Raw genomic sequence first — 11,895 nt, 5'->3', positions numbered from 1 at the left:
ATGTGGACCGCGGGCGGCCGGAGCCGGGCTGCGTGGCCGCGGGCGCTGCTGCGGCTGCTGCCGCTGCTGCTGGCGGGGCCGGGGGGCTGCCTGCGCCGCCACGAGCTCTTCCCCTTCGGCCCGGCGCGCGGGGACCTGGAGCTGGAGCCGGGCGACGACCGCGTCTCCCCCGCCCTGGAGCTGAGCACGGCGCTGCGCTTCTTCGACAAAACCGACCTCCGCTCGGTCTATGTGAGTGCGCCCGCCCCGCGCGGAGAGGGGGCCCCCGGCCGGTGGGGGCGCCGGGTGGCCGAGCGGCCACGGGAGGGAGGAGGCCAGCGGCCGCGGCCCCTGCCGAGCCGGACGGACGTGGGCGTCGGGGGCGGGGACCGACCCGCCGGCCGCCCCTCTCCGGGCGCGCGCGCTCTGGGTCTCCAAGGCCAGTGCGCTCCCGCCTCTCGGCCCCGAGGTCCCCATCGCCCCGTCGCTGCCGTCGAGGAGCTCGCGAGGCTGGGGAGCTCGCCCCGCGTGCGCGGCCCTGTGCGCACCCCGCTTCCTCCCTCCGGGACCCGTTATCCAGGGACCCTGCTATCCATCGCGGCCGGGAAGGGGGTCCCGCCATTGGTCCGGAGCCTTTGGGGACCGGACCCTGGCTCCGTGGGGGCGCAGCGCGCGCAGGGAGGGACAGGACCGCCCGGACCACCTCTCCGCCCCTGGTAGGGAGCGGACGGGGCCCCCACTGGAGTGTGCGACTCCGGCTCTGTCTTAGCCACGGTTCTGCTCTCCAGTGGAGCTCGGTTCAGCCCAGAGTTCAGGGCTGGGGAAGCTGGGCTGCCCGGCGATCCAAGGTCCAGTGGGCGAGCATGGTCACCAGGGGGCCCCCCATGGGCGCGGGGCCAGGCGACCTCAGGCTCTCGGGGGCGCTGGCGTGTGAGTCCCGGCCTTTGGGAGCGCTGCCTGCCCAGCCGCGCACCGTGTGGATTTCATATAAAGCTGCGCGCGCGTTCCCAAAGGGGGACCACCCAGCAGAGGCTGGAGTGGGTCCCGCACGGGGACGGCTGTGCGCCCTGCCCTCTGCGCCTTAGGCCACACCCCCGGGGAGATTGTCACTGCGCCTAAAAAGAATGAGACTTGAAGCCCTGCCGGTGTGGCTCAGTGGTTGAGTGTGGACATAGGAAGCAGGAGGTTCCCAGTCAGGGCCCATACCCGGTTGCGGGTTCGATCCCCAGTAGGGGGCGTGCAGGAGGCAGCTGACCCATGATTCTCTCTCATCCTTGATGTCTCTCCCTTCCTCTCTGAAATCAATAAAAATATATATATTTTAAAAAAGAATGAGAACTGAAAACCTCCACCGGCAGGGACAGCCTCCCAGCTGTTGGCTGCCCTGACCACCTTGGGCCTTCTGGTGAAGCCTAGAAGAAAGACCCTTCTCAGAATAATGTCTCCAGATGCATAAAATAAAACCCACAGGATGGCCAAGGAAATCAGTTATGTTGAAATACGGATCAAAAGAGTAGAACAAGATATATGTGATGTTATAGATGCGCTTCTTTTTTTTTTTTTAATATATCTTATTGATTTTTTACAGAGAGGAAGGGAGAGAGATAGAGAGCTAGAAACATCGATGAGAGAGAAACATCGATCAGCCGCCTCCTGCACATCTCCTACTGGGGATGTGCCCGCAACCCAGGTACATGCCCTTGACCGGAATCGAACCTGGGACCCTTCAGTCCGCAGGCCGATGCTCTATCCACTGAGCCAAACCGGTTTTGGCAGCGCTTCTTTTTTTTTTAAAAAAAAAGTATGTACTAGTATATTGATTGGCTGCCTCCTGCAAGCCCCCTACTGGGGATGGAGCCTGCAACCTGGGCATGTGCCCTTGACTGGAGTGGAACCCAGGTCCCTTCAGTCTGCAGGCCAACGCTCTAACCACTGAGCCAAACCGGCTAGGGCTGGAATCATGGGCATTTCTATGAGAAAGAATCCCAGCGCTCGCTGTGATCTTATGTCTGTGCTCGAGGCTGGGTTCCTGGGGGACTGACTCTGAGATGCCGCAGAGCAGGCAGGTTATTGCATTCGGGGCGAAACTCAGCTCCACACCCAGGGCCTGAAGAGGGTTGACCCAGGGGAAGAAAGGTCTCAGTCCCTACAAAGGTCTCGGCCAGCCTCCCCTCCCCCGTTGCTCTGAAGGTGGGATGGTCTCCTGTCCCCACACGAGGGCCCAGCCTCTGGGCCCTGATAGCGATTAATCCCCGGATAAGGGCTGAAGGGAAGGAGGTGTGGCCCTGGGTGACTCCGCATTCTCAGGGGGTAACGGGGATCTGGTGGCCCGGCCCAGCGTCCACCACGTTCCGTAGTCGTGTAGATGCGCGCTGAGCTGGTGGACACCCTCGCGGGCGCTGCCTCAGACACTGAACGGACGGGGCGCCCGTGTGAGCAGGACCCAGGTGGTCTGCGCGGCTCTGGGCACCGGCCTAGAAACGGGGAGGAACACCCACAGAGAATAAAACCATGATCTGACCAGTCTCTCCGCCCGCCCGTGTCAGGGACTCCCTCGTTGTACATTGTTTAATCCTCCAGACAACTCCCCTGTGGTTGTCTTTCCAGATGAAGAAATGCTAATAACAATTAGTCATTGCTCCAGGCCATCCCACACGTTCAATGCCCAAACTAGGATTCCTTCCCGCGTCTGTGTCTGATCGAAGCTTTCAGGCGTCAAGCCCCACGCGTGGGGGGATGGACGGCGGGGTTGTTGTGGGCTGGGGACGCCGGGAAGGCTTCCAGAGGAGCTTCCTTGAAAGGTAGGTTCCGTTTCAGTGGGTGGAGGGGGCATGGAGAGGCTGTTCCAGGGGGGAGGGACCCAGCCTGGCATGTGCCCGGAACTGGAGGCAAGCGACGTCTGGCCATGTCTCTGCTGGCTGCCAAGGAGACAACAGCCAGGTCATGCCCTTTAGGTGATGTTTTCCCCCTGCGAGCAGGGAGCTGATAAGGGGGGACAATTTGGCCCCGGCAACTGTCCCCTCCCCCCAGCAACTTTCCCCCAAAAGGGTTCGCGTCCCCTGATGATCTTTGCCTGAATCAATAGTGAGTGAAGGTTGCCAAATGGTGTGTTTTATTTTGTTTGTATCATTTCCATAATCCTTCCGACGTTTATTAGCTGGCATGCTCCTGTCAGGTAGAGCGTCCCCTTGCCTTCCGAAATCAATAAAAATATATTTGGGGGAGGGAAGGGAGGAGAAGAGCAATCCCTTGGCACTGGGGCCTTTGAGGTTCATTGACGGATGGTCATTCCGGAAAGGCAATGAATGCTGAATCCTTTCCCTGTAGCTTCCCTCTAATGTCAAATTAAAGGATTGCGTTCGCATGAAGGCATCCGTGTAACCCAGGTGAAGGAGTCCGAGGGCTCGGGGTGGCGCAGGTAAACCCAGGTGCCAGGTGTGAGGAGGGGCACGTTCCTGCCGAGAAACTGGGGCTTTGGACAGCCCTCCCCCTCCGCCCCCTTCGTCTCCTGTTGGGGAATACCGAGGGGCGGACACGGCTCCTCTTCTGGGACAGACACACAGAAGTTAAAATGTGAAGACCCTCCAGAGTATGAACACGCTGGAAGGTCATCTTAGGGAAACATTTCCTGCAGAGGAGACGGGCAACCCCATCCAAAGTTGTGCGTTCGATAGGAACTGGGTTAAGTCGCAAACGTTGACTCATCTCTTCACGATCACCCCTAGGTTGTCCCTTACTTTTATCGACTCATCCTTTTTTAAAAAATATATATATATATATATTTTTATTGATTTTTTTACAGAGAGGAAGAGGGAGGGATAGAGAGTTAGAAACATCGATCAGCTGCCTCCTGCACACCCCCTACTGGGGATGTGCCTGCAACCAAGGTACATGCCCTTGGCCGGAATCGAACCTGGGACCCTTCAGTCCGCAGGCCGACGTTCTATCCACGGTTAGGGCTCAACTCATCCTTTTGTTGCCATTTCTAATTCAAGCCAGAGCCATTTCTCTGGCTCTAGGGGGTTCATGGAAACTACTTATAGTTTGGACTCGAGTTTTGTCCTGGCACCTGGCGTGTATATAGTAGATCTAGGCAAGGCCTGTCAACCGAAACGCGCTTTTTCTCCAGTGATGAGTGAATGCGGTGACATTGATGCTTGGTCTGCTGGGTTGGATGAGGTACCTGGAGTGACGATGCCTTAAGAACTGCGGTGGGTCGGACCCCAGGCCCCTCGGGGTTCGAGGCTGAAATCCATCAGCCTCCACCTGGGCATTTGGCAGTTTCCACGGCTCCTTCATCAAGTTTTTCTTTTCTGAGGCCCTTTTAGCTTTCCAGCCTTTTCTAGCTGTGCAATCTCTAACCTGGGCGCCATCCCACGTGGCTTTGCAGCCTCCATGACTTTTGCTCCCAGTGTCTCTAAGTTGGCGGCCCAAATATACCGGAAAGTACAGCTCAGGGGCTCCCGCAGATGTGGGTTTAGGTCTCGGTTGCATCCCTTGCTCGCTGTCCCTGGGACATGAAGCTAAATCACGTCTCTAGTCATTTCCTTGTCTACTTCAGATATGCGAAGAGAGGCACGGCTGCATGACATTTTTTAAACAATGCAGATGGCTTCAATAAGCCGCCTCAGATTTAGCAGCCGGTAAAGTTTGTTGCCTCGCCCGGCTGGCGGGGCTCAGTGGTTGAGAATCGACCTATGAACCAGGAGGTCCTGGTTCGATTCCCCGTCAGGGCACATGCCTGGGTTGCGGGCTTGATCCCCAGTGCGGGGCGTGCGGGAGGCAGTTAATGCATGATTCTCTCTCATCATGGATGTTTCTCTCTCTCTCTCCCTCTCCCTTCCTCTCTGAAATAAAAAAAAATTATATATATAAATATTTTTTTTAAAGTATAAGTTTGTTGCCTTTCCATGCTTTACCCTAAATTATTTTACCTAAAGTTGGTACTTCTTCCCGCCCAAGGAGCTCGCTTTTGCAACCTCAGGACTGTCATTGTCTTCTGGTGCCGCCCTTGGTATTTCTAAGAGGCCCCATTTGTTTCTCATTTGCACCGACCTCCCTCGTTCTCTAACCAACCACATCTGTTTCGGCGAAGGCGCTCCCGCCACCCCTGCCGGCTGCTTTCTGCCCTGGGGGCCCGGCGAGGCCCATTTAAATGTAAACGATGGTGGTTGTTTCACTTCAGTGTGCCTTTTACTGTAAGGAAGCCAGCATGTCATTGGTTTCATTTTATTTTTTAAAAGTATACTTTTATTGATTTCAGAGCGGAAGGGAGAGGGAGAGAGAGATAGAAACATCCATGATGAGAGAGGATCATGGATCGGCTGCCTCCTGCACGCCCCACACTGGGGATCGAGCCTGCAACCTAGGCACATGCCCTGACTGGGAATACAACCATGATCTCCTGGTTCGTAGGTTGATGCTCAACCACTGAGCCACCCCAGCCGCGCCCATGGCATTTTTTAAGTGGCACCAATGGGGACCAGAAGGCAGTGCTGGTTGGTGCCTGCGTGCGTGCGTAATCCTCAGGCTTCAGCGTTGTTTCTGCACTCAGGGCCCTGTGCCTGGGGCCTCAAGGCTCTGTAACGTCCCATTAATTCCCAGCTCTGCTTGCGCCTGCACCTTCTGCTCATTATCACAGTCTAGCGCACCCAGTGCAGTGAACATTCCTGGAAATCCGCGGTGGGGAGGGAGGGCCGCGGTGGGATGTGGGCAGGTCTGGGAGAGGGGGGAATTTAGAGAAAACCCCAGGACCTTCTCCGGGGGGAATTTAGAGAAAACCCCAGGCCCTTCTCCGGATGGCAGGACATTAGCATTGGCTCACCTGTAAAAGCCAGCTGCCCTTTCCCGCCAAACTGTACATCAGTCGTGTTCATTGTCTTTTTTTTTTTTACAAAAATGTTTTATTATGGAAAATTCCAAACATATGCAAAAATATACTATTAGAACACATTCCTGGGGATCACCCAGCTTCAACAAGTATCGATTTATGGCTTGTCTCTTATTTTAAAAAGTATATTTTTATTCATTTCAGAGAGGAAGGGAGAAGGAGAGAGAGATAGAAACAATGATGAGAGAAAATCATGGATCGGCTGCCTCCTGCACGCCCCCTACTGGGGATTGAGCCCACAACCCAGGCATGTGTCCTTGACCGGGAATCGAACCTCGACCTTCTGGTTCATAGGTCGATGCTCAACCACTGAGCCACACCGGCCCGGCAATCTATTGCTTGTTTTGATTCATTTCTATTCACCTATTCCCAATACCCACCCTCACCTAAATGAGTTATCCTTAAGCAAACCCCAAATAATTTTATTTCATTCTAAATATTCCAGCATGTATCTCTAAAAAAGTGACTCTTTCTTGAAGAAATACTTTTAGTGATTTCAGAGAGGAAGGGAGAGAGAGAGATAGAAACATCAATGATAAGAGAGAATCATCAATTGGCTGCCCCCTCCTGCATACCCGCCGCTAACGGTGTGTCTGAAGAATAAAGTTTACGGGGTGGGGGTGGGGGTGCAGTTTAAAGCTAAGAATCCAGTGAAACTTCTGGCTCTTGTGCATGACATGTATCTGTGATGTCATCTTTCTTGGTGATCACAGACCGCGGAGCTGACGATGCAGGAACACCGGCTGAAACTCGTTGTCCAACCCTGACACTCAGGAGGGTCATCTGGGCCCCGTCCAGTGTCCCCAGGGCTTCGAGGCCGAGGGCTGAGAGCATTTCTTGTGGGAATAGGAACATTCCTAGGCCCAGATTCTCAGTCATAAATGGCCCTGGCAGTCTTCTCGAAGACAGATTTTTAGAACGTGAGCTGTCTGTCTGTGTGTCACTCCCCCGGAGCAGCTGGGGGTTGCCAACTCCTGGCATCTTGAGAGAGCGAGCCCTTTCCCACGCTCTCACCCGCCCGCCCGCCCGCCCAGCTGGGAGGTGTCGGAATGGGGGTGGGGCCGGCCAGCTGGGCCAGCTCATCCCTGACCCCTCCTCGCAGCCCGTCCGAGTATTGCGGAATCTCCAGGCCGATGCCAGGTGATGACGGGAAGTGTGTCCCCAAGCAGCTCACAGCCCGGGGAGCTGGGTGAAAAGGGAGGTGTGCAAAGTTCACTCCCAAAACTCCCTGTCCCCGGCTCCACCCCACGGAGCCTTTTCACCCGGTTCTGGGCATGTCGCAAGGGCTGGGTCTTCAGTTCCTGTCCTTTTTTCTTTTTCTTTTTTAAAATACGTTTTTATTGGTTTCAGAGAGAGGGAGAGAGACATAGAAACATCATCATGGATCGGCTGCCTCCTGCACGCCCCACACTGGGGATGGAGCCCACAACCCGGGCATATGCCCTGACCGGGAATCGAACTGGGACCTCCTGGTTCGTAGGTTGATGTGAGCAACCACTGAGCTACACTGGCCGGGCCAGTTTCTGTCCTTTTTGTCTACCCCTGACTCCTCCTCCAGGAACAAGGTCTGAAGTGGCTTAAGGGTAAGGATGTGGGTGGAGGAGGGAGGGAGATAAGTGGCCTGGACAGATCTGGGCAGTCCAGGCGAGTCCCTTCTGCCCTGGCGTTTTTCCAACCACAGCTTCTTACAGTGCAAGCTGAGGGCCATTTGCTACGACTCTCCCATCTGATTAGGGATTTTTTAAAAATACATTTTTAAAAAATTGATTTCAGAGAGGCAGGGAGAGGGAGAGAGAGAGAGATAGAAACATCAATGATGAGAGAGAATCACAGATCGGCTGCCTCCTGCACGCTCCCCACTGAGGATCGAGCCTGCAACCCAGGCATGTGCCCTGACCGGGGATCGAACTGTAACCTCCTGGTTCAAAGGTTGACGCTCAACCACTGAGCCACGCCGGCCGACAGGGATTCTTTTTGTTATTCTCAGATTCTTGAAGTCAACAGACCCAGGCAGTGGGTTCTGTGGCATCAGTGGGTTTGCACGAATGAGGACATGAGTGGGGTCAAAACCTTGTTCGCGCGAGGCTTTGCCGGAGGCCAGGGCCCCTCCCTCCACATGGGGCTGTGTCTCTTCCCCACGTTCCCGAGCAGCTTGGGTTTCCACGGGATGAGAACGGTGACACCCGTTCACAGGCAGGGATAACCGATTTCAAGAACGCTGCACCGCGATGAGGGGCAGCCCATGGGGACGTGGGCTCCCTGCGGTCACATCCCCATGTCGCCCCTTACTGGTAACTTTGGAAAACTTGATGTGCTTCCCTCGTTTTCTTCATCTGAAGAATGTGGATACTGCCCAGCCGGCTGGCCTGGCTCCGTGGTTGAGTATTGACCCATGAACCTGGAGGTCATGGTCACGGTTGGATTCCCGGTCAGGGCACATGCCTTGATTGCGGGCTCGATCCCCAGTCGGGGGGCGTGCAGGAGGCAGCCGATCGATGATTCTCTGTCATCATGGATGTTTCTCTCTCTCTCTCCCTCTCCCTTCCTCTCTGAAATGAATAAAAATATTAAAAAAAAAATAATGACGATGTCCAACGGCTCTTTGCAGAACACAGAGCAGGCACCTAGGGGAGCCTGAGACCCTTATTGTCCAGGGGGCAGGGACTGGAGGATGCCAGCATCGAGCTGTGCCCCTTCCACAGGACTCTGCCCAGGGAACAGGTGCTGATTCCCACCATCAGTAGCATGGTTTCGATCCGGTGGCACTTGGCTTCGCGTGGGCCCCTGTGACCGCATCCTCCGAGTGGGCGCTCCGCCTCGCCCGTGGAAAGGGGGCTCCTTTGAACTCTGCTTCGTTTCGACAGGTCACCACGAATGGCCTCATTGCCACGAGCGAACCCCCGGCCGCAGAATCCCACCCCGGGCTCTTCCCTCCGACCTTCGGGGCCGTGGCACCCTTCCTGGCCGACCTGGACACCACCGACGGCCTCGGGAAGGTCTACTACCGCGAGGACTCCTCCCCCGCCGTCACCCAGCTGGCCGCCGAGTGTGTCCAGAGAGGGTTCCCGGGAGTGTCCTTCCAGCCCGCGAGCGCCGTGGTGGTCACCTGGGAATCCGTGGCCCCGTACCGAGGCCCCAGCGAGGACTCTGCCCAGGAGGACAAGGTGAGTGCTCACGCAGGGACCAGGGCGTGGAGCCCAGCAGGGGGGTGTGGCCTGGCTTGTGCGACTCGGAGGTACGGCCTGTTGCGTCGCTGATGAAGAAAGGTCTTCCGAGGCAACATCGGGTCATGGCGGGCTGATACCTCCAGCTCCGTATCTGCAAGGCTCACAGTCTCTGTCTCAGGGGTGACTGGGTTGAAGAAAGCCAGTTCCTGAGAAACTGCTCGGTGGCAAGAATAAGGTTGATGACTCCCATCCCTCTGACGTTGGGTCAGAGGGTGGGAGGTGGTTTCTGGTTAAATAAATACTCTCTTATTTTTTTAAAATTTATTTCAGAGAGGAAGGGAGAGGGAGAGAGAGAAACATCGATGATGAGAGAGAATCATGGATCAGCCGCCCCCTGCAGGGGATCGATATGCCCCGACCAGGAATCAAACCGTGACCTCCTGGTTCAGAGGTCGCTGCTCAACCCCTGAGCCGCGCCGGCCGGGCGAGACATTATTCATGCGATGTGAAGGGTACAATCACCAGTAGAACTGGAGGGTGTGAAGAAGTAAAGAGAAAGCCCACAGTCTAGCTGGGGAGACAGAAACCACGGGCTCCATGGGAATGTTTCAGAATGGAGTCCCGCCATGTCCAGTGGGCGTCTCTGGTGAAGAAGTAGGTGGAGAAGCCGCCTCCAGGTCTGAGTTACCCTTTGGGACCTGCCTCGGTCTCTCGGCCCCACCATCGTTTAATTTTCATGGGATCACACAGTGGGGAAGAACCTGAAAGGCCCTAAGCATCCATTCCCACGTGGATGGAGTTACAGCCACCTCCTTCCTAGGAACGGGGGGAAGGCTACATGGTGAGGTAACATGCGAAGGGCCCGGCATCGGGAACGCAGTCCTTACACGAAGGCCCTTTCCGACGGGCCAGCCTCAGAGGCGTGGAAGTGGCGCTTTCTTGGAAATACCTAAAAGCGCCGCTTCTAGAATAAGAGGTGGGGGGACACCGTCATCCTCCCACGTGGGGCATCCGGTCTGCTGCAGGGCCCCTGGGAAGATGTGGCCACTTGCCTGAGTGACTGACTGCCTCTTGACTCATCTTCGCAGAGAAACACGTTCCAGGCGGTCCTGGCCTCCTCCGGTTCCAGCTCCTACGCCATCTTCCTGTACCCCGAAGACGGCCTGCAGTTCACCTCCACCTTCTCCAAGCGCGACCAGAGCCAGGTCCCTGCCATGGTCGCCTTCAGCCAGGGGCTGGTGGGACTTGTGTTGAGCAGCGACGGGGCGTATAACATATTTGCTAACGACAGAGACTCGATCGGCAATTTGGCCAAGTAAGCGTCCGCCTTCGTTCTTCCGTAGACGCCCCCTGAGAATAAGCATGGCCCGTGATTATCTTTTTTTTTTTTTTTAATCTATTTTATTGATTTTTTACAGAGAGGAAGGGAGAGGGATAGAGAGTTAGAAACATCAGTGAGAGAGAAGCATCGATCAGCTGCCTCCTGCACACACCCTACTGGGGATGTGCCTGCAACCAAGGTACATGCCCTTGACCGGAATCGAACCTGGGACCTTTCAGTCCCCAGGACGACGCTCTATCCACTGAGCCAAACCGGCGAGGGCCCGTGATTATCTTATTAAGGATGATGTAATGGGCATCACAGAACATTCCCTAAAAAATTCCCTTGGGTTGCAATGTTGGATATAGTTTTTCTATTATGTGATACTTTTTATTTTTGTTTTTTTTAAATTTAATTATATTTTTTTAAATTTTGTTTTATTGCTTAAAGTATTACAAAGAGTATTACATACGTCTCCTTTTTTTTTCCCCCTTGACAATCCCCTGGCCTCCCCTACCCGCCAGTGCCTTGTGTCCATTGGTTATGCGTATATGCATGCACACAAGTCCTTCGGTTGATCTCTTACCCGCCCCCTCCCGCCTCCCACCCTCCCTGACCTTCCCACTATAGTTCGACAGTCTGTTCGATGCTGCTCTGCCTCTGTATCTATTTTTTGTTCATCAGTTTATAATGGTCTTTATTATCCATAAATGAGTGAGATCATGTGGTGTTTTTCCTTCATTGACTGGCTTATTTCACTTAGCATAATGCTCTCCAGTTCCATCCATGCCGTTGCAAATGGCAAGAGTTCCTTCTTTTTTACAGCAGCGTAGTATTCCATCGTGTAGATGTACCACAGTTTTCTAATCCATTCATCTGCTGATGGGCACTTAGGCCAGTGATGGCGAACCTATGACACGCGTGTCAGAGGTGACACGCGAACTCATTTTTTTGGTTGGTTTTTCTTTGTTAAATGGCATTTAAATATATAAAATAAATATCCAAAATATAAGTCTTTGTTTTACTATGGTTGCAAATATCAAAAAATTTCTATATGTGACATGGCACCAGAGTTAAGTTAGGGTTTTTCAAAATGCTGACACGCCGAGCTCAAAAGGTTCGCCATCACTGACTTAGGCTGTTTCCACATCTTAACTCTGGTAAATTGTGCTGCTATGAACATAGGGATGCATATATCCTTTCTGATTGGTGTTTCTGGTTTCTTGGGATATATTCCTAGACGTGGGATCACTGGGTCAAAATGTTTGGTTTTTTTTAAATTGATTTTAGAGAGGAAGAGAGAGATAGAAACATCAATGATGAGAGAGAATCATTGATTGGCTGCCTCCTGCATGCCCCCTACTGGGGTTCGAGGCCATAATCCAGGCATGTGCCCTTGACCCAAATCGAACCTGGGACCCTTCAGCCCTGCAGGCCGACGCTCTATCCACTGAGCCAGACCGGTTAGGGCAGAACGGGCCTTCTTTAATCAGAGTAACACCATCACGGCTAACAGAGCGTGATGAATATTTCTTAGC

At 54.4% G+C, this 11,895-nt stretch overlaps 1 protein-coding gene across 1 annotated transcript in view; it reads left to right on the top strand.

Moving 5' to 3' along the window:
- NID1 (nidogen 1) overlaps positions 1-11,895 on the top strand; it is a 42,893-nt gene continuing 30,998 nt past the window's right edge. Inside the window, exons 1-3 of the mRNA XM_070401100.1 lie at positions 1-231; positions 8,734-9,033; positions 10,125-10,351. Of these exons, the coding sequence (XP_070257201.1) occupies positions 1-231; positions 8,734-9,033; positions 10,125-10,351 (758 nt within the window). The remainder of the gene's footprint in view (positions 232-8,733; positions 9,034-10,124; positions 10,352-11,895) is intronic.

The sequence above is a fragment of the Myotis yumanensis genome, unplaced genomic scaffold (assembly GCF_028538775.1).
Source record: "Myotis yumanensis isolate MYYU_CA2020_CCGP unplaced genomic scaffold, mMyoYum1.0.hap1 SCAF_22, whole genome shotgun sequence".
NCBI classification, from domain to species: domain Eukaryota; kingdom Metazoa; phylum Chordata; class Mammalia; order Chiroptera; family Vespertilionidae; genus Myotis; species Myotis yumanensis.
The sequence above is the reverse complement of the archived record's forward strand: the minus strand, read 5'-3'. Positions and strand labels throughout refer to the sequence as shown.